Below are 21,132 nucleotides of genomic sequence, written 5' to 3' on the forward strand. Positions count from 1 at the left end.
CACCAGCCTCTGCCTCGGTACTGCCAAAACAGGCAAGACCAATTCCGGCAGAGGAACCACTGCTTTTGCAAGCCCATCTTTCTCCCTGAACACAAGGCTGTTTCCTCAAGGGGCAGAAAGCATTTCAGAGTACCAAAAATATTTTCACTTTTATTAGGAATCAGATTTTTAAAAGGTACCAAAGATTTAGCAGGCACTAGATGCAAGCCCTATGAGATCACCTGAAACTCTTCACACTGAGAGAAACACCACGCAAACCTCGGCTGCTTCAGGGTCTGCGGTTGTTTTTCACCCTCCCAAGGTGCATGACTACAGCTGGGCTCACACTGAAGCAACACCTGAAGCTAAGGGGTACACAAATTCAAGTACTTGTACACTTCAGCTCCATTATCGTCACCTCTGTTCTTCTGAAAGACTCAGTCCCCAGGTAACGGGCTCTGACTGTCCCGGGGACAAGCTCTGTGGTCCACGGGCGCAGGTCACGCCTCTAATTCATCTCGCTCCACCCAGAGATTGGTTTCGCCTCCCCTCTGTAAAGCGATTCATGGGCTCCGAGATCTCACTCACGTTTGTTAACTCTACGCGAGAGGAAGCAGGTTAACGCAGAGCCAGGATGCGCACAGACAGAATGCTCCAGCCTTTTTCCCTAACCACATCCAAAAAGTTACACAAGGTAATTCATTCCAAGTGGATATTTAAATCTCTCAGTAACATCCCACACTAATCACTCTGGAATTATTTTAACAGACTTTCCCTCAGGTGTTTCCTGTTTACACTTATCAAGCAGAGCTCTCCTTCCAGGGTTTCCCCTAGGTGACAGTTAGAGCTGGACCGGGGCACAGAGGAACCAAGACAGTCATTGATTCGGCCGAGAGGAGACAGCAAGCGGCTCCACCTTCACCAGCACGGCTTGCCACGAAGGGAAAACACCCAGAACCTCCAGGTCTGATGTGGGCGTTCATCTCTATTCATGCCAACCCAGGTACGTTCATGCTTAAAAGCAGGGCCACAGCATAAACAATGCAAGGCTTGCAAACAAACTTGTTTAGCAGCTCAGAACATGAAATGAACTAGCCATGGTGTTTCAGAGCTTCCTAGAGGCTTGTTTGTCCCTGAAACAAAAATAAATGTCATCTTTGCCCAAATCAGCCTCAAGCAGCAAAAAAAAAAAAAATTTCCACATTTTTAAAAGAAGTCTCCAACAGCCTGCTTCTGACACCATCATTAAAATAGATTGAAGTGTGAGAAGGTGTGACTTTTTTCAGCAAAACTGCTAAATTAATTTCATGAAAACGGCCTACTTTACACTTTCAGGAAAAAAAAAAAACAAAAAGGAAAACTAAAAAAGGCAGGCGTGGCCTGGATAACAGGAAGTTCAGAGCTCTGTAACAGCTTTCACTGGAAATCTGGAACTTTCAAGATTTTTACTTAAAGTCTATAAACGTAGCTGTCATTTCTTAATTACGCAATACGATGAAGTATCGTCTTAGCAGTCAGTCATTAAAAACCCAAACCAGCCTCTAAACACACGTATGAGGTGTGGCCCCTTGGTCTCCGAGGGAAGGAAATGCAGAGCTCAGCCTACGTTCTCCGTGATGAGGCGACAACAAATGCCTCTCGTGCGACTGTCCTGACACAAAACTTGTAGAAACCATTAGAAGCCTTAAAAATGCTGGATTTTTTCTGACCTATAAAGCCCTGTATGACGGACTTTACACTACTCGTGGACATAAATGTGGCAGACTAGCTCTGAGACTGATGTACACGCAGTTCAGAAAGCAGAGAAATCTACATCCTTATCCGAGCTTTTCTTCTCCTGTATACACAGGGGTCTGGCAACAGACGATCTGCAGCTGCTGAACATGCTCAGGAATACTTTGTAATTGAAATAAAAAGACCTAGCTATAATTTAGTGTGCTTTCTCCCTGGCTGACCTAAGAGCCCTGGCGGTTTTGAAGACTACTTTCCATCTCTGCATGTACAGCAGAACGATGTTTTCGAAGCTGTACAAACACTGCGTTCTCTCTTCCTGGACTGGCCTCAGCTTTAGCTATGAAGTTATTCCTGGCATACCTCTAATATTTGTCTTCCTTAAATGCACTTGTCACCAGGAACCACCCTCAAACTGGGACTATCTTCCTGATTAAGCAGGCTTCGCCTGATCATTTACATACCTGATAGTTAGCGATTACTATGCCCAAACACTGAACTGTTGCCATTGTAGGGAGACTTGAGAACACGAGATGAACGCTTAACAGCGTGCTGCCCGGCCACGTGCACAGCCAGCCACTTCCCTCTACTGACACAGCTTTAAGTTTGACCTATGCCACCTGAAAGGCTAAACGAGCAAAGAAAAAAAAATTCTAAGTTATTTGCCAAAGCAAGGCACATATCTTAAAGCTGTTAAGCGGGTGCAAATCAGAAGCTGCCCAGGACACGAGTGGGGAGAACAGTCCAGTCCTAGCAGGCACAGCAGCCTGGGCCAGCGTACGCCTGCTCAGGTTACTGCTCCCAGCACGAGGTTTTCCACAGCAAGGTCAGGTTCAGCAGTACCACCTGCGACCCGAGGGTTAAGGCAGTGTTCCTCCTTTGCTAGAGATCTGCTGGAACCAAACGGAAGCCAATGGTTTACAGGAAGAAAATAAAAAATGGGATAAAAAGCAGGGTAAGTTTGTAAAGAATTCTTGCCTAAATAGTTATACATGCTTATTTTCATGATACTCCTACATTTCTGAACTACAGTAAGGTAACTGGCATTGGTCCACATAGCAAATCATTAGCTAAACTGGTGAAAAGGGGAAGGAGAGCAGGCAGTGAAATAGCCAGAAAAATGGTAAAGCCGGAGGACTTCAAAGGGCCAGAGTAACAGAAGAGCTCATAACACAGTTTCACATTTAGGAACCATAAGTTTTCAGGTTGGCTCATCAGCTGGAACAGAAGGATTTGGTGTTATCTGCCGGTCACTCAGCCGTCACTGGAATACAGCCATGAGAAAAGCACATGCAAGATAAAGACACCCATCAAGGTACTCCCAGAGAGATACTGGGAAGGACTAACACTACCCCCAAAACCATAAGCATATCACACCTGCAATATCCTACCCAGTTCTGGAGAGCCATTCTAAAGAAGAAAACGCAAAACGCACAAAGAGAAGGACTACCAAAGCGTTATGGGGAGAGCAGGCTTGTATTGAGGGAGGAGACCAAAAGCAAAACTTGTTGCTTGAGCAAAACCAATGGTGAGCTGGCGTATGTGAGCTGTGCATAAATACATCAGGTGGATAAACACCGAGGAAGAGCTATTTAATCAGAGCAGCAACATCAGGCACAAAAACCAGACAAAACCATAAAATATCTCTAAGCTGGCCATAAATAGGTACACACATACTGAATGACAGTGCTCCAAAAATCACCTGACAGAAGCAGGGGATGAAACCTAGCTGCCCTGGAGACCCAGCGTGAATTCATGTGACAGATCCGATGTGGCTCTATGTGACCGTAGCGCCCTGACCGGCCCAAAGGCCTCCTTCTGCCCTATAAATGGAAGCAGCGCACACCAGCGCCCTGCGCTGCCAGTTCCTTTGGGATGAGATCTTTCTCCTGGAACAGCACTGCCAAGCTAAGGTCAGAGACTGCGCTTCCAACGCACCCCTCTGTAACTGGAGAGCCGAGGCCGAATCTCACAGGGCTGCTCCGCTGCCTGCGAAGGCGTTCCACAGGAGAGGCGTGAGAGAGGCTGCCACTCTCCTTCAACAGGCACCCAGATGTCCGGCTGTGGCTGCGGCAGCATCTGCTCTCCTAGGAAACTGCTCTACCACTTCAGAAGAGCATCCCATCAAACAAGCCAGAGGAAAGGTGAAGCTAAGACAGAAGATGACGTGAATACACTCAGTATTTGAAGTGATTGAATACGTGGGAGCTTCTTCAATCACCCTGCTCACGGACAATCTGATTCTGCTGAAAGACAGCTTCAGTCTAGTAACTGCTGTTTCCAGTACAGCAGCACACAGAGGTGGCAGACGTTGGCTCCGTCTACGCTAGAAGTTTGCTGTGGAGATCTCTGACCTTTGGACTTCCCCCATCCAATTTGCATTACTTTGTTCTAGGGAATAAAAAGACTTCCATCCCAGACAAAACCACTGGATGTTCTAAAACTGAAAGCACTCAAATACCACTGGTGTCCTTAAAAAGAGTAATTTGTCTTAACAGGAGGAACCAGAATGAACTGTAACAGAAAGGAAAGGCTAAAAACTGCTATTAAATAAGATCTCTGAAATGCAAAGTTCTCAAGAAATCCTTAAGTTTGCTGTGGGCACTGCTCTAGAACAATGTCTGCTTTGACTGAGGTTTTCAACCTCTGCTATTTCTCACAGAGCAGCATTTCTAAACTGGAAGGTTAAATTTTTGGTGTAAGAAATACTTACAGCTTTATCTGACTGTAGGAGAGCCTAGTGCTTTCAGGAATATTATGTAAGCCTATATACATTCCCCTAACTCTTCCTCAGTGATTCACATCTAAAAATAGGCAAAAGATCAAAGATATCATTTTCATACTTCACCTGATGTAACACTACATGGAAGAGGTTGTGTGCTGTGCTTTCAAATGCTTTCAAGACTTACAGTCTTACTAGAAAATCTTTAAACTCACAATCAAGGGCTTCTCCTCTACCAGTTATTGTGGCCATCCAGCAAAGGGAACGTAGCGCTCCGGCAACCGGACACACGGGCAAAAGTGCAGTCTCATTACAGAAAGGAGTTGGCGGGTGGGGATAAGCAAGGGAAGATATGAGAATCTGGCTTTTTACTAACAACAGGAAGCCCAAACAGGGGATAAAAAAATCCTACGCTACACGCAGACTGAAAACACAGAAGGACCACGGTGCTGTTTGGAGGCTGGGTGGAAGCTGGGAGGCTACGCGGGAAGCCTGCAGTGTCAATGAACCTATGTTGTTATTATTTAAATTGCAACTTACCTTCTCTGCAAGGAACACAAATATTTACATTCACATAAACCATGTAATTTATCAGAAATATCGGAGTGACTTAAGCAACTCAAATTACCTGGATGAGGTCTTGAAAACGGTCCATCTTTAGCTTGTGTAACTCCGAAACACAAGAAAACCAAGATACTGGCAACAATCCCTCTGCAAGTGAAAAACAGACCAAACTGTTTATAGTGCTCCATCTTCCTAATGAAATTGTAAGTTAGATTCTTCGATGTAAAAAGTGCCTGGTCTTTGTTTGTTAAACACGCCAACCATAATAGGTGCCTTTTGGAGACTGTATTTCAGGGGAACAGGTATAAATCCCCGCACTTTTAAGTGTGATTTCATGACAGACTGGGTTCATCCCCCCTTCTCCCCGCTGCACGCTCCCATTCCTTCCATTTTGCTGTCACTTCCTCTCCGGCCAGCCAGGCGAGGCGTTGGAGAACATGCAAGCACTCATGTCTGGACGCCTGACCCTCCCCGTCCCGTCAGGGCCACCACTCCTTCACTGTGCAGAACAGACCTGAAGAGACCGAGGCGTGACTTGGGTGAGTGAGGTCTGGCATTTAGTTTCAAAGTACCCAATGTCAACTCAAAATTCTCCTGAGATTTTAAGTAACTGAGATTTTAAACATCTCACACGCACAAAATGGCATTTCTTTTTCAGGGGCACCACTTCTTTTTCGTGGAGATGAGGCCCCACGGTCTACGCTCAGGCATGTTCCGTTAGTCTTAATGGACGAAACTGTATAACACAACCCAAAAATGCTCTTTCTACATCCAAACTCCCAAGAGAACTTCCATGCTCTCTCATATTACCTGCTTAAGCGCCGGCTGAAGATAATTGAGAAACACCTCACTACGCTGCAGGGTAAGTGTAGGCTGTGTCTGCAGTAAATGATGCAAACTTTGACTGGAAATAAAATGGCTCTGCTTGCAGGAGCCAGAGAAAATACCTAAGAATTCTGCTTTTATTGAGATAATGTTACATACCAGAAACAACGGTAGACTATTCATGCTTTAACCATTTCAAAATCTTATTTCAATAAAGAAAACAAAAACGATTTATGAAAACTATTTTGCAACATTCACCTCTGAGTATAAAAAGTTTGTGCTTCCTGAAATAAAAATGGGTTTAACTTAACAGATGTAAGTCAGTTATTTTGCTTGCTTTATGACACTGGGAAGCACAACAGAATTAGCTATTGGATGAAATACTGAATAGATAGTTCTATCATGATTTTAAAAGACGACGATGCGTCACGTAACAACATGCATCTCTGTTCGCTATCATTACTCCCAGCCATGAACCAAGATGTCCCAGATCACTGTTTTAGGCCTCGGGAAGGTAATTTCCCAAAGCTGGAGACTGAATCTAAATCAGCACAGGAACTTACAGTTATGTTCCTTTTTCTGAAATCCACTCTCAGCCAAGCAGCAGATGCAATAAGCTGGCATTTCAGCTGCATTATTTGACTTCAAGTTCACCATGGGAAGTTTTGAAGAAAATCACAAATCTGCATAGTAAGCATGGCAGCTCCATTATAATTTTTTTTTTTTCCCCGTGGTACTGAACTGCTGTCCTTCACATCACCATACTGCCTCCTTAAGAAGCCTAACCAGAAGCCTGGCCTGCTGGCTTACCACGGCCTGAGGTAAGAACTTCTCCAGGATTTGAGGGAGGATTTCTTCAACCCGCCCCTGGAAGCGGCCTGGCTGGACATGAGCAACACCTTCTCTTGAGCAGCAGATCAGGAAGACACTAAATAGTAAAGTGTGCCTACAAAAATAACTTTAGCACTTCACCAAAAAGAAAGGGAGAACATGGCAACAGTTGCATCAGCACAGACTACTGTTTGTGTTATTGTAAGAGTCGGTCCAGAGACATGAGACAATGACGCGTGTCTGTCAGTATCTGTGTCAGCCTTTGTGCTCGGCTTTTACCGAGCCAGCTCCCGCTGCCTGCCCTTCCCCGGCTGTATCCGCAGCAGCACGACTGGTGCGGTCCCCTCAGAGGCATCACAAGCTGAGGGACTCTGACCAGCAGACCTCCGTCCAGCCTCCTCGTTACCTCTGCGGTGTTCGGCAACAGGTTGGAGATTGTCCACTTGCAAGGGCACACACCTAGATTGTTAGGTTGGCTGAGCAGTGATCAGTTATTGCCAAAAACCAGGGTTCAGCGGCATCTTAGAAGAAAGACTGTTTCACAGGTTAAAATTAAATGTATAACCCTGGTGCGTACAGGATTTTTTAAACCTGGATATGCTTTTTATATGAAAAGAAAAACCAAAACAAACCCACAACTTTTTTCCCCAAGAACCCCTGCTCAGCATTCAAAGTATTTGGGAGATGGGGATTTCTTCCACAGCCCTTGTATGCAGAGGAGGTGGCTGAGTATTTGTTTAGCTACCCTCAGAGCTGGAGCTCAGTCCTGTCAGCTCCTCCCGGGTGCTTAACGGAGGAGGAGAGCTGTCAGATGGGATGGACTCTCAAGGTTGCTCTGAATGCTGTAGGAACTCTGTGAATAAAAAGTCTCATCGGTCAGACAGGTTTTGCAGTGCAACATCTGCGGCTAACAACATAAATTTTCAACTGGCTTTTCAGTAGAGGCAATCTGATCGCATATATCACACGATCACATCAACATCTGTGTGCAGGTCCCAGGGAACCTTGACTAGATTTACATATAAAGCATTTCTATAAACCTTATCTTAAAAAAAAAAATTAATTCCTCTTTTAATTGCCCTAACATGTTGCGTGAAGGAACACGGCACTCAGATGTCAGCGTATAAACAGATGCAAATACAAATCTCAGCTACAGGTACCACACCCCGTGATCCCACAGGTCCATGCTCTATTTGGTTCTTGCCCATCATTTCTCCTGACACCTCACCGCTCGAACCCAGCCACCCACCCTGCCCACAGCTGCTGCTGCACGTGACTGGATGAAGCACTTTATAGGGGAGAAGATGGGAGCCTCAGATGACTTTCGACTGCTTCAGCTGGCGCAGGAAACACAGCAACAGCAGCTAGCGCAGCAGTCTGTACACTGCTTCCATTCAGTGCTCTGCTCTGAGCACCTAACGCGGTTCACAGGCACTCTGGCCCCTCTCAGCAAGAGCCGGGCAACAAAGGAGGCTCGGTGCTGGCAAGCATGTATGCAGGCTTTGCACCTAAGCACCGAAACACTGCGCCACTGTCATTGTGCAGGAGTTGGAAATAAAAAAGCATGACAGCTAGAGACACTGCTCATCGGTAATAAGACTGCTTCTGTTCATTAAGTGGGCAAGCGTTCCTGTGAAATATCTGCACACAGCGACAGCCTCATGCAGGCCAAGTTTTAGATCAAAACACACAACAGCTCTACATTATGACTGAAAAAGGTCTCGCGGTAGGATAAGGCTTTGAGTTATGGAAGCAAAGAAAAAGTCAACTCTGAAAACTGGGGATATGGATACACTTATGCATGTTGTGACCATCTTACTCCTGCTCCAAAATGCCTTTTTGTCCAAATATGCACAGACAGAGCCACAGAAAATCGGTCAGGAACAATGAGATACAAGAAAATGGCAGACACATGGATGCTAACAAAGGTAAGAACAGCGGCTGGAACACGAACTGAGCTGGAGTCCTTCATGCTTAATGGTGCCAAACTTGGCATAGCACCTACCTCAAAGACCTCAGAACAGAGATTTAACTGAGACCAGACAGGAGCTCACTGAAAACTCAGTCAGCATAAGGAGCGTGCTGAACAACACAGATGCTTCCATCCGTTCCGTAAATCAGGGCCAAGGGACAGAGGTAAAGCTTAGGAAAGGCCCACAGTACTCGGGCATTTTGTCTGCACTGATCTTTAGCTTTGGAAAAAGTAACGATTTGGCCCAGTTAACAACTATCTCAGAATTCATTGTGTAGCTTGAATGACTATGGCAGCAGCATACGGGTGCTGTGTGAGCGGAAACAGAGATGTATCATTCACAACCAGTAACAAAACTCAATATGTGGAAGACCGTACACAATTCTCAGGATGCCGTGTTTCAATTATTTTTTGCATCTCAATATTGCAGGCAGCATTCCACAACAGAGATGCAGCAGTGATCGAAGAACATTCGCTACTCATTGCCTGGTGTGATTCTGTCAAATTTATTTTAACAATGGGGCACATCATTCCTTGCACTGAATATGCAGAAGGTAACTTCTGTTTCACAAAAGAAAGGTTAATCTGCTGATTAATCTTCTCTGGTTGTGTTTTTATTAAAGCAGGAGAGGCTCTAATCTCAATAATAAGCTATTCCACTGAGTCACCTCAGAGCTGTATTACTCCCTAACGATGTGTCATCGCTTCTCTTCCAGCTTTGCTCCTTCTCTATTTGTTCGCCATTCCGGAGAGCGTCACGCCTCCAGCCATCCCCTAGACTCACTCATTGTAACGGGGAATAAAATGGCATTTGTTCACACCAAAGCCTTGCAGAAATTTTCCCAGCTCCAGACAGGGCACTGTGTTGCAGCTTGTTCCATTTCACCCCACACGTAAACACACAGACCCTCCTGTGAGTGTGAATGACACTGGCCTCAGCTCAGGAAATACCCAATTCCTGCTTCTCCGTGACTGTGAATACTACATCCTGAGTCACTTCAAAAATGAAAAAAATTATCAGGAAGAAACTCTTTAATAGCAAGGGGGAAAAATAGCATTGTATTTAAGAAACCAGACTGGTAGAAAACAGGATGATTTTCATTCTTAGAGCAAGGATGCTTTGCAGTCTGTAAGCACTCCCTGAATTTTTAAAAGGCCACTCTTCTTCCCCCTTTTTGTTCCCTACTGTATTTCTTTAAAGAGGACAAATTCAACTACATGTAACCAGTTCAAATTATGGTGGAAATGGACCGCACACGCAAGACTCATCTCATTCCTATTTTCCCTTTGAGCTACAAGCGCTTATGTTTATCCTCAACAACAAATGATCATCTGTATTGAAATCTTGAACAAAATTTTAGAAAAAGCACTTAAATCAGAAAAATGTGGTCACAGCTCACACAATTTAGAAAGACAGGTTATATTAAGAAAAAGCAGCAGGATCATTGCCAAAGAAACACAGCCAGTACTTTAAGGCTTTAGAAAGAGTTCCATATTTTGTTTTGAACCACAGACACGCAGCAGCCACCAGGTATGACGGCGAGCGACACTAAACTGATTAGAAATTAAATGCAATCAAAGGAGCTTACAGACTTATGCTCGGTTTTGGCACTTTTCAGGAGTTTGAGCCTTTAAACAAGTTAACGTAAAGGTCATTCCAGGCAGCTCACCCACAAGATAAAGCGTGTACGTACCTCTCCCGTACAGCTCCCCTTTTCTCACGCACACGCACAGCAACGCTTTCTCCAGCCCTCACCTCTTTGTATTGTAGGCTGTATCCTGCGGCGTCTCCTCAAGCAAGGTTACGTAGCCCAGCGCACACGTGAGGATGAACAAGACTGTTAAGGTATGAGCTCTCCTAAAATTCAGAAGAGAGAAAATTGACATCAGAAAGCAGAAAAACGTACACTTTCACCTGCCAGTGCAGTCTCGGTAAGCCTAATACATCGAGAGCAGTTATAATACTAAAGAGCTTACGTGTTGTAGTGCACAGAAACAGAATTCACGGTGGCACTGAACGGAGTTCTCAGCCCACTGTGCGCCAGCACACAGCAGAAGCTACCACGAGAGAGGGTCTCACTCATTTCCCCCCAGTGCTCTGAGTTAAGGAAGGTTTGCACAAACACTTGCCAAATGAACACCCACAACTTGAAACAAATCAGCGCCGGCTGTGCTACCAGTCAGATCTGAAAACCTCCGGCCGGCTCTCCTGGCTTGTCAGGTGTATACCCGACCGTGCTGCTGCACAGCTCTGTTTCAAAGCCTGTAAATAAAAACTGCAGCAGCCCGAACGGACTCTTAAAACCACACACAAGGGAGTTCACTCCAGACATGGAATTACACATTAGAAGGAAAGCTAGTCATTAAAAATAAATTTTTTTAAAATCCGGGTGAGAAGAGCTGCAGCTGTAAGAACTGCGATGCTGGCTCTAGATGCCCTGTTCCCGGTATCCTTACAGTTCCATCTCATCTTCCGTCTGGAGCGCAGGTGGAGGCTGACGCCAGCGGTGTGCCCCCGCAGAACTGCACGCGGCCATCCCCGCGCTGAACAGCCGGGTCAGCACAGCCCCGCACAACCGCCCCGCGCTGGTTCTTCCAGCCTGGTAAAGCGTGTGGTGTGACATCTGGTACAGGCAGAGCACTGCTGCCGACTGACAGACGTACTATTCCTACAGGGCACTGTCTGCACTTCTTATTTAAACTTGGGAACTCCTTTCCTAACGAGAAGACATTCACTGTTTTCAGTGGCAAACTGCTCTGCCCTCAGCTCGGAAGCACGGGACGTCTGGCCATTTAAGATCAAATCATAAAGACATGGGCTCTGTTTTAGAGGGCTACACAACACCTGTTAACAGAAACCACTGAAATAACACAAGTATAAGGCATCAGGCTTAGAGAACAAAAACTGTGAATGAAAATTACTGTATATGACAAGTATTTTTATATACTGGCTCTTTTCACATTTTCTTTTCATATTCTATTGTAATATAAACTAGCATTACATTCCCATTTTGTGCTCAAGGACCAAACGTTTGAGTATATACTCAAGTCGTACAGCACACAGCAAAACAGAGATCACCATGGATTGCTAAGAAGTCCACTGACGTACCTTTAGCATCAAACCCAGCAATCCACCTAAAATTGCTCCGAAAGTTAAGGTAAGTGTTAATTGGAACAACAACTGCATCCTAACCCAGAACACAGCCACATCTCAGCATCCCTTTAATCCCACGGGAAAACACATGCAATACCTCATAAGCAGATGCAATCCTCTTCTGCCACTGCTGAAGAGGTGCTGGGCGTTTAACACTGTCCTCCCTCGCAGCCCGCACAAACACAGACTAACCAGCTCGGCGGGGGCGGGGAAAGGGGGAGAAAAAACAAAAAAGAAGGAAAAAAGAAGAAGGAGGATCCACAAGTATTTTCAAAATTAGCAAGGAATCAACACATAAAAAAAAAAAATCTCACACAAATCTTCGCAGCAGCAACGCTTCTGGCTCCACGGATGCATCTTCCCCTCGCCCTGGCTCCCAGGGCGCCAAATAAGAGGTGATCAGGCACCACAGACTTATCGTTCATTCAACTGTCACGTGCCTCGGGGCCGACTTTGCAGCCTCCAGTAGCTTGAAAACCTAACTACGGTCCTCTCAAAGGAGGCGGTACGGCGGGGGACTGAATTAAACGCTCTAATCCACTTGAATCAGAGCATGCGACTCTGTACGTATAGCACCAATAACAACCACCTGTATTTTGATGGTAGACAAAGGTTACGTTGACTGCAAGGCTATGCGTTGCATTCTGTGCCTTGGCTCATGGCTGACTTTTTGGAGATGACAAAGAGGGTACTGAAACACACCTAGGAGTGCGTCTCCCACCTTGCCATTCACCATCTGAACACCTGTGTGAAGCCAGTCACTCTTCAACGCGTTGAGCGCTGTGCGAATCGCCAGAACTCAATTCTTAGCACGCTCTTGTCCAGACAGACACATCTGGGAACGTGCCCGCCCGAACCACCACCACCTAGTCCCGTTCATCCCTGCGGGAGTTTGCAGCAAAGTAAACGGTCGGTGTTTGAGAGCTTCACGAGCCCCACTTTTGGTTTATTTTTGGGGCCACAACCATCAACCTGAAATTCAGCAAAATGGGAAACAAGAGGCTGTGTATCTCATCATCTCCCTGTTAGCTCACTTTTCATTTCCAACCAAGGCCAGATTCTCTTGTAGCAAGTTTGCAAGATGGTTAGTCACGTAAACATATTTTTCATGATATCCAGAAGCCAGGGTGAAAGACTTTCTAGATTGCTTTGTCTCCTGGAAAGAGCAAGCGGGCAGCTCGAACCAGCAAACTGCAAGCGGTGACAAAGCGATGGCAGCTGCCAGGGGTAGCAGAGCTCCACGCAAACCTACCTGCCAGAGGGGGAGAGGGAAAAAAAGAAGAGAAAAAAAAGCAAGCAAATACAGCTACACGGCATATCTTTCCAAAGCTTGAGAGTTAAATAACATAGAAATCCACAGTCGTGTGGAATAAGAGAAAGTGTGAAGCAGTTACAGTAGGCAGAAAAATTAACAGCGTACAGAAGTACACGTGCGGATGCAGTCAGGATGAATTAACCTGCATGAAGAGGCATTATTTCATCCACACGTACACTTTAAAATAACCCAGCAAGAGGAAGACACGGCGGCTAAGACCATCCCCAGCAAGGCAAGCACTCCAGGGATTAGGCAGAAGGGCTTACGCTCTCCTGGCCAGGACGCTGCGGGGGACTAACGGAGCTGAGCGAAGCACGGCGGGTGGCTTCCTCTTGGAACTGGCCAGGAGCCTGGGCAGCACACCAGGAGCAAGGGGGACACAGACTACAGCCAGTTCTAGGAGAGTTTACACCAAAAATCCAAGCAAGCTCTGCCTAAAAGCATATACATACAAAAATATGTAAGGCCAGGAAGGTCAACGAGGATTCAAATGCCAAGCTACTAAAAAGCTGCAACAGTACATAGTTTATTTTTCCACACTAGCAGTTTCCCATCTTTCCATATCTTACATCTAGCTCCTTCCCCTGTTAAACACTGGGGCATTTAAGTGAAATAATTCTGGTTTTGTTTTTATACAAATACTTGCCCTGCTAACTGTCTTAGACGACACGGGCTCCAAAGACCTGTCGGCTTCTTCGCAAACGGCATTCAGCTTGGTTCCAGCCTCTCTTTTCCATGGTCATTCATGCTCCTGCCACATTAGAAACCGTAGGGCTTTCAAGGAAATTACTCCAGAGCTTTTAATTTCCAGCTAAAGTGCATGACCAAAGTGACGGAGGGAAACTTTTAAAGTTTCTGTGTTTTGGGGGAGATTTGGCCAGGGCAGCTCCCTGGACGGAAAGGAGCAGCAGCACCCCGGCAGAGCGGGCGACGGCCTCGCTCAGTCTCCAGCCCCACCGAAAATCCCCTGCGCGAACGGGACCGCACCCCTACGCACTGCTCCGCGCTAGCGCTCCATTGTCACCAGCGACGCAATAACTACATTGAATACAATAACAACCACTGGGAACACCATGCAAAGGATTTATTTCTCAATCTTTTTGTCAGTTCCCTAAGCGAAACAAACTCCCAAAGAACAGCCAGCACGGTTTGCCTCTTCGGTTTAAAGAGTCATGTTAACAGCTACTGCTAGAGAGAGAATCCGTCAGCACAACAACTAGCCCCGTCACAGCCATCCTCAACTTCTCCACAGGGAAATATTTGTTCTGTATTCCAAATAAGTCATAAAAGCCTTTCTGAAAGAGATTTTCAGAAGATGAAGGAGTGTCAAAGCTCTCCACCCTCCATATACCAACGCATCACCTGACACGTCCGGAACCCTAAGAAAGCAGGACACAGTACAGCCAATCTGTCGCTTCAACAGCAGTACAGCGTGTAAGATACTGCGGAGAACAACACACAGGAGAATACAACGGAAATTAACTTAAAACTGACCCATATTTTGACATTCAAAATCAAAATAGTAATTAACAGGGAAACAATCCTGTTTGGATATGGTTAGGCTTCTGAAACCTTCAACAAAACTTCAACCTTGGTCATAATCTCCATAACACATGCAAAATTAGAGATGTGAGACAAATGTTCAGCCTTCACAGGGCCAAAGCAAGCGGTCAGGCCTCAACACTTCAAAACCAAGAGGTCAGCTGCCAGTTTCTGACATGAGATCTCCCGCATCCACCTAGATCACAAAAAGAAAAAAACAAAACAAAACAGTGGCAACCAAAGTACGTACTTTGTGCGTGACACTGCCCGAAAGCTCCGAGCATCTCCATCTGCATTGCAACAGAAATGTGGCTGTTGGGTTTCAGCTGCAGGCTGTGTTTTTAAATCTGTTTAACCTCTCTTAGATAATACAAAGTACCTATTCTTAGGCCAGTACCAAGTCTTCAGCACATCTAAAGGCATACACCGCTGATTAAATTTCTGTACGTGCTCGTGACACTCCAAAATAGTAACGTGCATTTTCCTTGCCGTAAGCTGGTGCCCTCAGAAAGCCATCGCTGGGTAGGAGAAGTACCACGGCACACACTCCGTGGGGAACCAGAGCCAGGGATCAGAAAGCAAAGCTTCCGCAGATTCATCATTTCCCTTCGCGTGAGACGGGAGGAAGGACAAAGTTTCCATTCTTCAGTTCTACAGAGTTCACAGGTTAACCAAAGTTCCCAAAATTTTAAATAGTCAACACTGTTATATGTTTAAACCTACTGAACTCTTTGTTTCAGGTTTTAGTTTCAAACAGTTCCACTGAGGCAGTGTGACGCTGCGTTACTGGTAACACACGCTTTAAGCAGGTCTTTTTCAAAAACGGCAAGAAAGGGGAATGGGAGGGAGGTGCCCTTATGCCAGGTTTAACTGCATAAAAGCATGGAGAATTTTTCGGGCTGATGATTTGTTTTGTAAACTGCTGCAGAATTCGAGCCGTACGACAGCGCTCGGCTGAGCCCGAGCTCAAGCGCCAGCACGGGAGCCCCTACCACGCCCTCCCAGCGCGCTCACGAACACGAGCTCGCTCTGCGACAGCGATTTCCGCAGGGTGAAACCAGTCCTGGCACCAGATCCTGAAAACTCACTTGTGTTGCTTGTGGTGGCGGGGGCCTGTGTTTGTACCCCCCCAAAAAGCCCCCCTCAGAACCCTACGCTGACTCCTACCACCTTTTTCCCCCCATTTTCCTTAAAACTTCCGGAGAGTGTTTACAAAACATAAACTGATACAGAGAATTAACACCAGGCCTAAAGTCTCGGCGAGGCATTAAACTCACACAAGGTCTCTGCAAGACACCTTCTGCACTGCCAGCTTACCTGCAGGAACTATGCAAGCCCTTCCCTTCAGGGGAGGGGATCGACGTCCTAGCGCCGCAGCTCTCAGGAGACCGCTACCCTCCTCTGCGACAAGAGTCAACACATCCGACTGACGAGACCTGACTAACTACCGTCCCTGTGCCGGCCATCAGGAAAGATCTCCTGCAATACCAAACAAAAGGAGAGAAACGTCCAGGCAGAGGCATCTGCAGGCTACCTCTTTGTTAGCTGCAATTTCTCTGCTTTTTGCACCAAACAGGCTGAATTAATTCCTACCTATTAGCACAGTCTTCTACCTACCATTTCCCCCTTTTTTCTTTATTTTTGTTCTTACTTAAACTCCCTGAGCTTCAGAGGTACCTCCTGCCACACTACAACCTTAGTAACTAACATGATAGCCACACGATGGCAACATGGAATTATTTAGCGTGAGAACAAAAGCCACATCCATAACCAGCAGAGGACCTTAAAGCCAATTAAGTTCAAATTAAAGTGAGGCGTAGTAAAAGCAATTAACCCATAAAGGCACAATGTAACGTGTGTGGCAGAGATGCATCGGGCACCTCCCAACACCTTCAAATCAAGATTGGAAGCCTTCCCGGAAGACACGCTTTGGTTAAATGCAAGCTGTGAAATACCTGTGGAAATGAGGGGTAACACAGAAGTTTCAGGAGAAAATCATACACAACCTGTAACCAGATGAGCCCAAGCTGGCGATCCAAGACCGGGCTGGGCTGGCAGGAGAACACTCAACACCACACCGCCTTCTGCTGCCTTCGCCGGCTACTGGGGGGGAGGAAGGTTTCCTCTCCTTTTCAAAAACTCTGCTGCACACCTCTACATTTATCATTTATTTATTATTTATTTATGTAGTGGAGAGAAATCAATTTACTATTTCACTAAGCTTTTTTACTCCTCACACAAAGACACTCAGCTCCTCTTTTTTTCCAGCTTCAGGTGTCTTTAGGCATCTGTCAGGTTACGCTCACAGGCGACAAAAGCCCAGCTTCCACCGGATTCTCCTCCTCTCACACAGAACAAAGTCCCAGCAGCAAAACCCGTAAGACGCACCAGCACTCGCTCTGCTACGCGCTACAGAAACGTTGTAGAAAGCTCTACATGGGGATATTCAAAAAACCAAACAAAACCAGTGGGTTTTCCATGCTAGCTCAGTAAAAATATCAGCTTTCCTGTGCTTCCCACTGCACAAAAAATAGAAGTCAAGATCCCAGCCACAAAGCAGCCCTTTGTTTGTGTTCTGAAAGCCAATTCTATACGCAGAGGGGCAAGAAACAATCAGAGGTACCGCACACACCAGCCAACGTTTGCCCACAACAGCGGCTTGCCAGGCAGGCGGGGTATTTCCAGCTCTCTGCCAGCAGCACTGCATGTTTGAAATTAACTCGGGGATAACAGACACAGAGACTGCTGATCTGCTTCGTAAAGCTTCGTCCTGTCTCCTTCCCGCGGCACTTCCCAGTGACAGAACGGGCTGCCAAGGAACCGACTGCGCCGGCTCCCACACCACAGTTAAAATACAGCCCTTGCCAGCTTCAGGTTATTAAGACTGAATAAGAACAGAAGTATTATACAGCGTGTAACTTGTTTTTAAAAATCTTTTAAAACTTGGAAAGAGCAAGCAGGCAGCTAGGAAGGACCACCTTTCCCAAGGATAGCATTTGTAGCCATAAAGTTACCTTTGCAAGCTGAACTACCTCTAGAACGATTTCTGACTGTGTCTGCAAGCCCCAAACCCTTGAATTTTTCCAAGCCAAGCAGGCCATGTGGGTAACCTTATCCCTGGCTTCTGAACTTCAAAGAGAAAAGGTACTTTCCATACTTTCCCACACGAACACAGACAGAGGGCACCTGCTTTCTTAAACGTCCCTTGTCTGCGGCCGCCTCCGTAACGCGCAGCACAAGAAGAGTGCCAGGGGTCACAGGAGGAAAGCCGTTCCTCTCCGCAGTCTTTACTCTCGGCCACTGTAAGAACTGAGTCGTTCCCAAAGGATACGCCGACACGCTCAGCGCTGTCACGCGCAGGGTGACAGCAACAGCAGGAAAAACCTTGGAACCTTTACAGGCATTTAAACTCCGGCTGCCAGCACAAGCAAGATACAATACTAGGGGAAATGAACCAAAATAAATAGCCGAGTTCAGGAACAATTTGACAACGCGCTTGTCCGCGCTGCTCTCCTGGAAGGGACCAGCCGACAAAGGGGAGGCTCCTTAAGGAACGGTGGCACATTCGGGCTCCCAAAAGAATAATTCACATGGACAAGTTAACGGCGGTTACGGCTTTTATTTTAGGAAGCCAACCCTGCACAAGCGGCGGGCCGCGTGCTGCCCCACACCCACTCAGCAAGGTGAGATTCCAGGGCATCACAAACCACCTGGCAGGAGCCACCCCAACCAGAGAGAAAAGGGCAGTTTTACCCATTTTCCATGTATGGGACGGCGCTGCTCCGCAGACCTCGGCAGGAGCCAGCTCTCCGGTCGCTCGCCCGCCCGGCCCACGCACGGCAGCGCTAGCCTGCTCTCCAGAACGCTCCTCTTGCCCTCGAGACGACGCTGTCCCTCGGCTACGCTGGCGCGTGCCAGGCTTCCGCAGAGACCACCCTGCACTCCGGCAGCATCCAAGTGTCTGTCTGCAGTTTGTACTGGCAGAAATATCACCTGGAATCGGCAGCTTCATCGAGATGGCCACCCCCCGCTCCCCAGATTGGCAGGGTGAGAGCCAGGCGCCCTCCCCTTCTACTCCCGAATGTCAAACTCCAGCCAAATCACATCGCCCGCAGCTCATATTCCAAACAGGCGACTCCAGTGTCAGCCGGGCTTCCTTAATCAAAAAGACGTGCATTTAACGCACGGAGAAAAACTACGGACATACACATGCGCGCGCCGAGGTGGATTTCTGGAACAATTCCGGCAGAGACAGGATTTAGAAGCACTTTTCTAGGCGCAAACTCATCTGTTCCTGCGAGGGCCGAGTTTAACAAAAACCGATTCGCCCCACATGGCCTAACGCAGGCGGTCAGGGTTTTCTGCACCGATTTTCCGGACTGAGCATGCCACAAAACAGCTGACCAGCAGAACCGAGGTGTAACAGCTTCAGCTTCCTAGCAGGATTACAGGGCGGCGCAGGGACAGAAAGGGCCTCTCCCAGGGCCGAGGAAGACATCGGCGGAGCCCAGAGAAGCGGTGCCGGTAGAACAGCCAGGAAAGCCTGCCCGCAGCCGGTGGGCTCCGAGGCGGCAGGGACCGCTCACCAAGGCAGCCGGGCGGGCAGCGGGGGCACCGCGGGCGGAGGGCTCACCCCCAGGACCGAGGAGGAGCCGCCGCTGCCGAGCCTGCTCTCCCGCACCGTTACACCGCCAAAACCGGCAGCCCCCGGGAAACACACCCGAGACACAGCCTACGCGGGTACCGGCTGCAGCGCGGCCGGGGCACGGCACCCGGCAGGCAGCGGGCGGCAGCTCCCGCCGCCCCTCCCGGAGGCCCGGGCCCGGTAACCCCCGGCCTCAGCCGCCCCGGGCAGTTCTGCGGGGCGGCCCCGCCCGCGCATCCCGCCGAGGCCGGCGGAGGGACCACGGGCCCGGGAGGCGGCGGGGCCCCGAGCGCGCTCGGCGGGCCGGCTCTCACCAGAAGAAGGTGTTGGTGCCGTCGTCGTAGACCTCGGACTCGGTGCTGCGGCGCAGGCCGGGGCCGTCCCTCTCGGCGCCGGGTGGCGGGGGCCGCTCGGCTGGTGGGGGGGCCCCGCCGTTGGGCTGCGGGGGCGGCTGCTGCTGCTGCTGCTGCTGCTGCTGCTGCTGCTGCTGCTGCTGCTGCTGCTGCTGCTGCTGCTGCTGCTGCTGCTCCTCCAGCGCGGCCTTGCCCAGCGCCCCGCCGGGGCCCCGCCGCTCGCCGCGCCTCATGGCGGCACCGGCCGCGCGCGCGGACAGCAGCGGCGGCGGCGGCGCGGGGCGGGGCGGGGCTCACCGCGCTCTCCCCGGCGCCGCCTCGCGCAGGCGCGGAGCGCCGCCTCGCGCGGCCGGCGCAGGCGCAGAGCGCTCCCAAGGGAAGGGCCGGGGCTGGGAGGGCGTCTCCCGTTGCTGTGGCAACGCTGCGCGGTGCCCCCTCCCCCCTCCCCCCCCAGCCCCGGTTCCCCGCATCCGACCGGGAGCCCCCCCTCCGGCGCAGGCCCCGCAGCACCCGCCGCTCCTCCCGGGGCTGCCCGGTCACCGCAGCGACCCGTGCTGACTCCCGGCGAGACAGGAGGGACGAGACGCTGCCGGCGGCGGGGGGACGCTGCCGCCCGGGGGTTGGGGCCGGGGGACTCGGGCTGTCACCGCAGCCCCGCGCTGCCGAGGGCTCCCAGGCTCCCCTCGGTGAGGAGCCGCGGGGCTGGGAGCCGGACTGCGCTCTGTGGGGGTGGCGGGCACCGGCTCTGCCTGGCGGGGGGAACCAGAGAACGCCGTTTTCTCTTTCCAAGAAAATAGGAAGGAGCGGGGAAAAACGAACAGAGCGAACAGTCTCGATTCTACACACACTCACGTGGGTTATGCGGGGACAAGGGCTCTCTGCCACGCTGCTCCGTGGTTTCCCGTTGGTCCCGGCTCCCGCTCCCTTGTGCGACGAAACGTCACCCGCCTGACCGCTCTCGCGTTCGCCAAAACGCCGGAGTGGTTTGCTGGCAGAGGTTTTTGTCTCCACGCGAAGTCCACTCGCGGGACCTCTTCCCCGCAGCAGCGCAGCGATGACAGGGACACTGCCGTGACCGGCCACGGGATGGCAGCAACCGGCCGGGCTGGGAGCGGGGAGCTGCGGCCCCGCCGGTTCCCGAACCCACCGGCTCTGCACGACCGGAGCCGGCTGCGTGGCAAGGAGCTTTGCTGCGTGGGCAAAGCCACGCTTCTGCTTCTTTTCAGACAGCTCAGGCTGTGTAGTTGCCGCACCTGAGCGAGAAGGGTTCAGCCAAAGCTTCCCGAGGTGTTTCGGGGGAACGCGGCCCCGCTAAGCAGAAAGTCGCAGTTTGCTGCTGAAAAACATCTGAACAAGCTCTTCCGAGGGATCTTTCTTCTTCTATGTCCTTCCAGCCCGATACACAGGAAGGTGACACCCCTTAAACTCTTCTGCAAAAAAAATCCAAGGCCCTGGGGACTGAAAAGGACAAACAACTATTTTCGCACCATCCCAAGCCA

At 49.2% G+C, this 21,132-nt stretch overlaps 1 protein-coding gene across 2 annotated transcripts in view; it reads right to left on the minus strand.

Moving 5' to 3' along the window:
* PTDSS2 (phosphatidylserine synthase 2) overlaps positions 1-19,903 on the minus strand; it is a 37,022-nt gene extending 17,119 nt beyond the window's left edge. The window contains exons 1-3 of one of the 2 annotated variants that reach the window (XM_086749708.1): positions 19,595-19,903; positions 10,381-10,482; positions 5,061-5,143 (exon numbers count right to left, since the gene is read on the minus strand). In XM_086749708.1, the coding sequence (XP_086605834.1) occupies positions 5,061-5,143; positions 10,381-10,482; positions 19,595-19,866 (457 nt within the window). In that variant the 5' untranslated portion in view covers positions 19,867-19,903. Of the gene's footprint in view, positions 1-5,060; positions 5,144-10,380; positions 10,483-18,388; positions 19,196-19,594 lie in introns of those variants that run through there. The other variant, XM_010116018.2, reaches the window with a different exon arrangement.
* Between the last annotated feature and the right edge of the window lie 1,229 nt (positions 19,904-21,132).

Source organism: Chlamydotis macqueenii, chromosome 5 (genome assembly GCF_036417535.1).
Source record: "Chlamydotis macqueenii isolate bChlMac1 chromosome 5, bChlMac1.mat, whole genome shotgun sequence".
Classification (NCBI taxonomy): Eukaryota; Metazoa; Chordata; class Aves; order Otidiformes; family Otididae; genus Chlamydotis; species Chlamydotis macqueenii.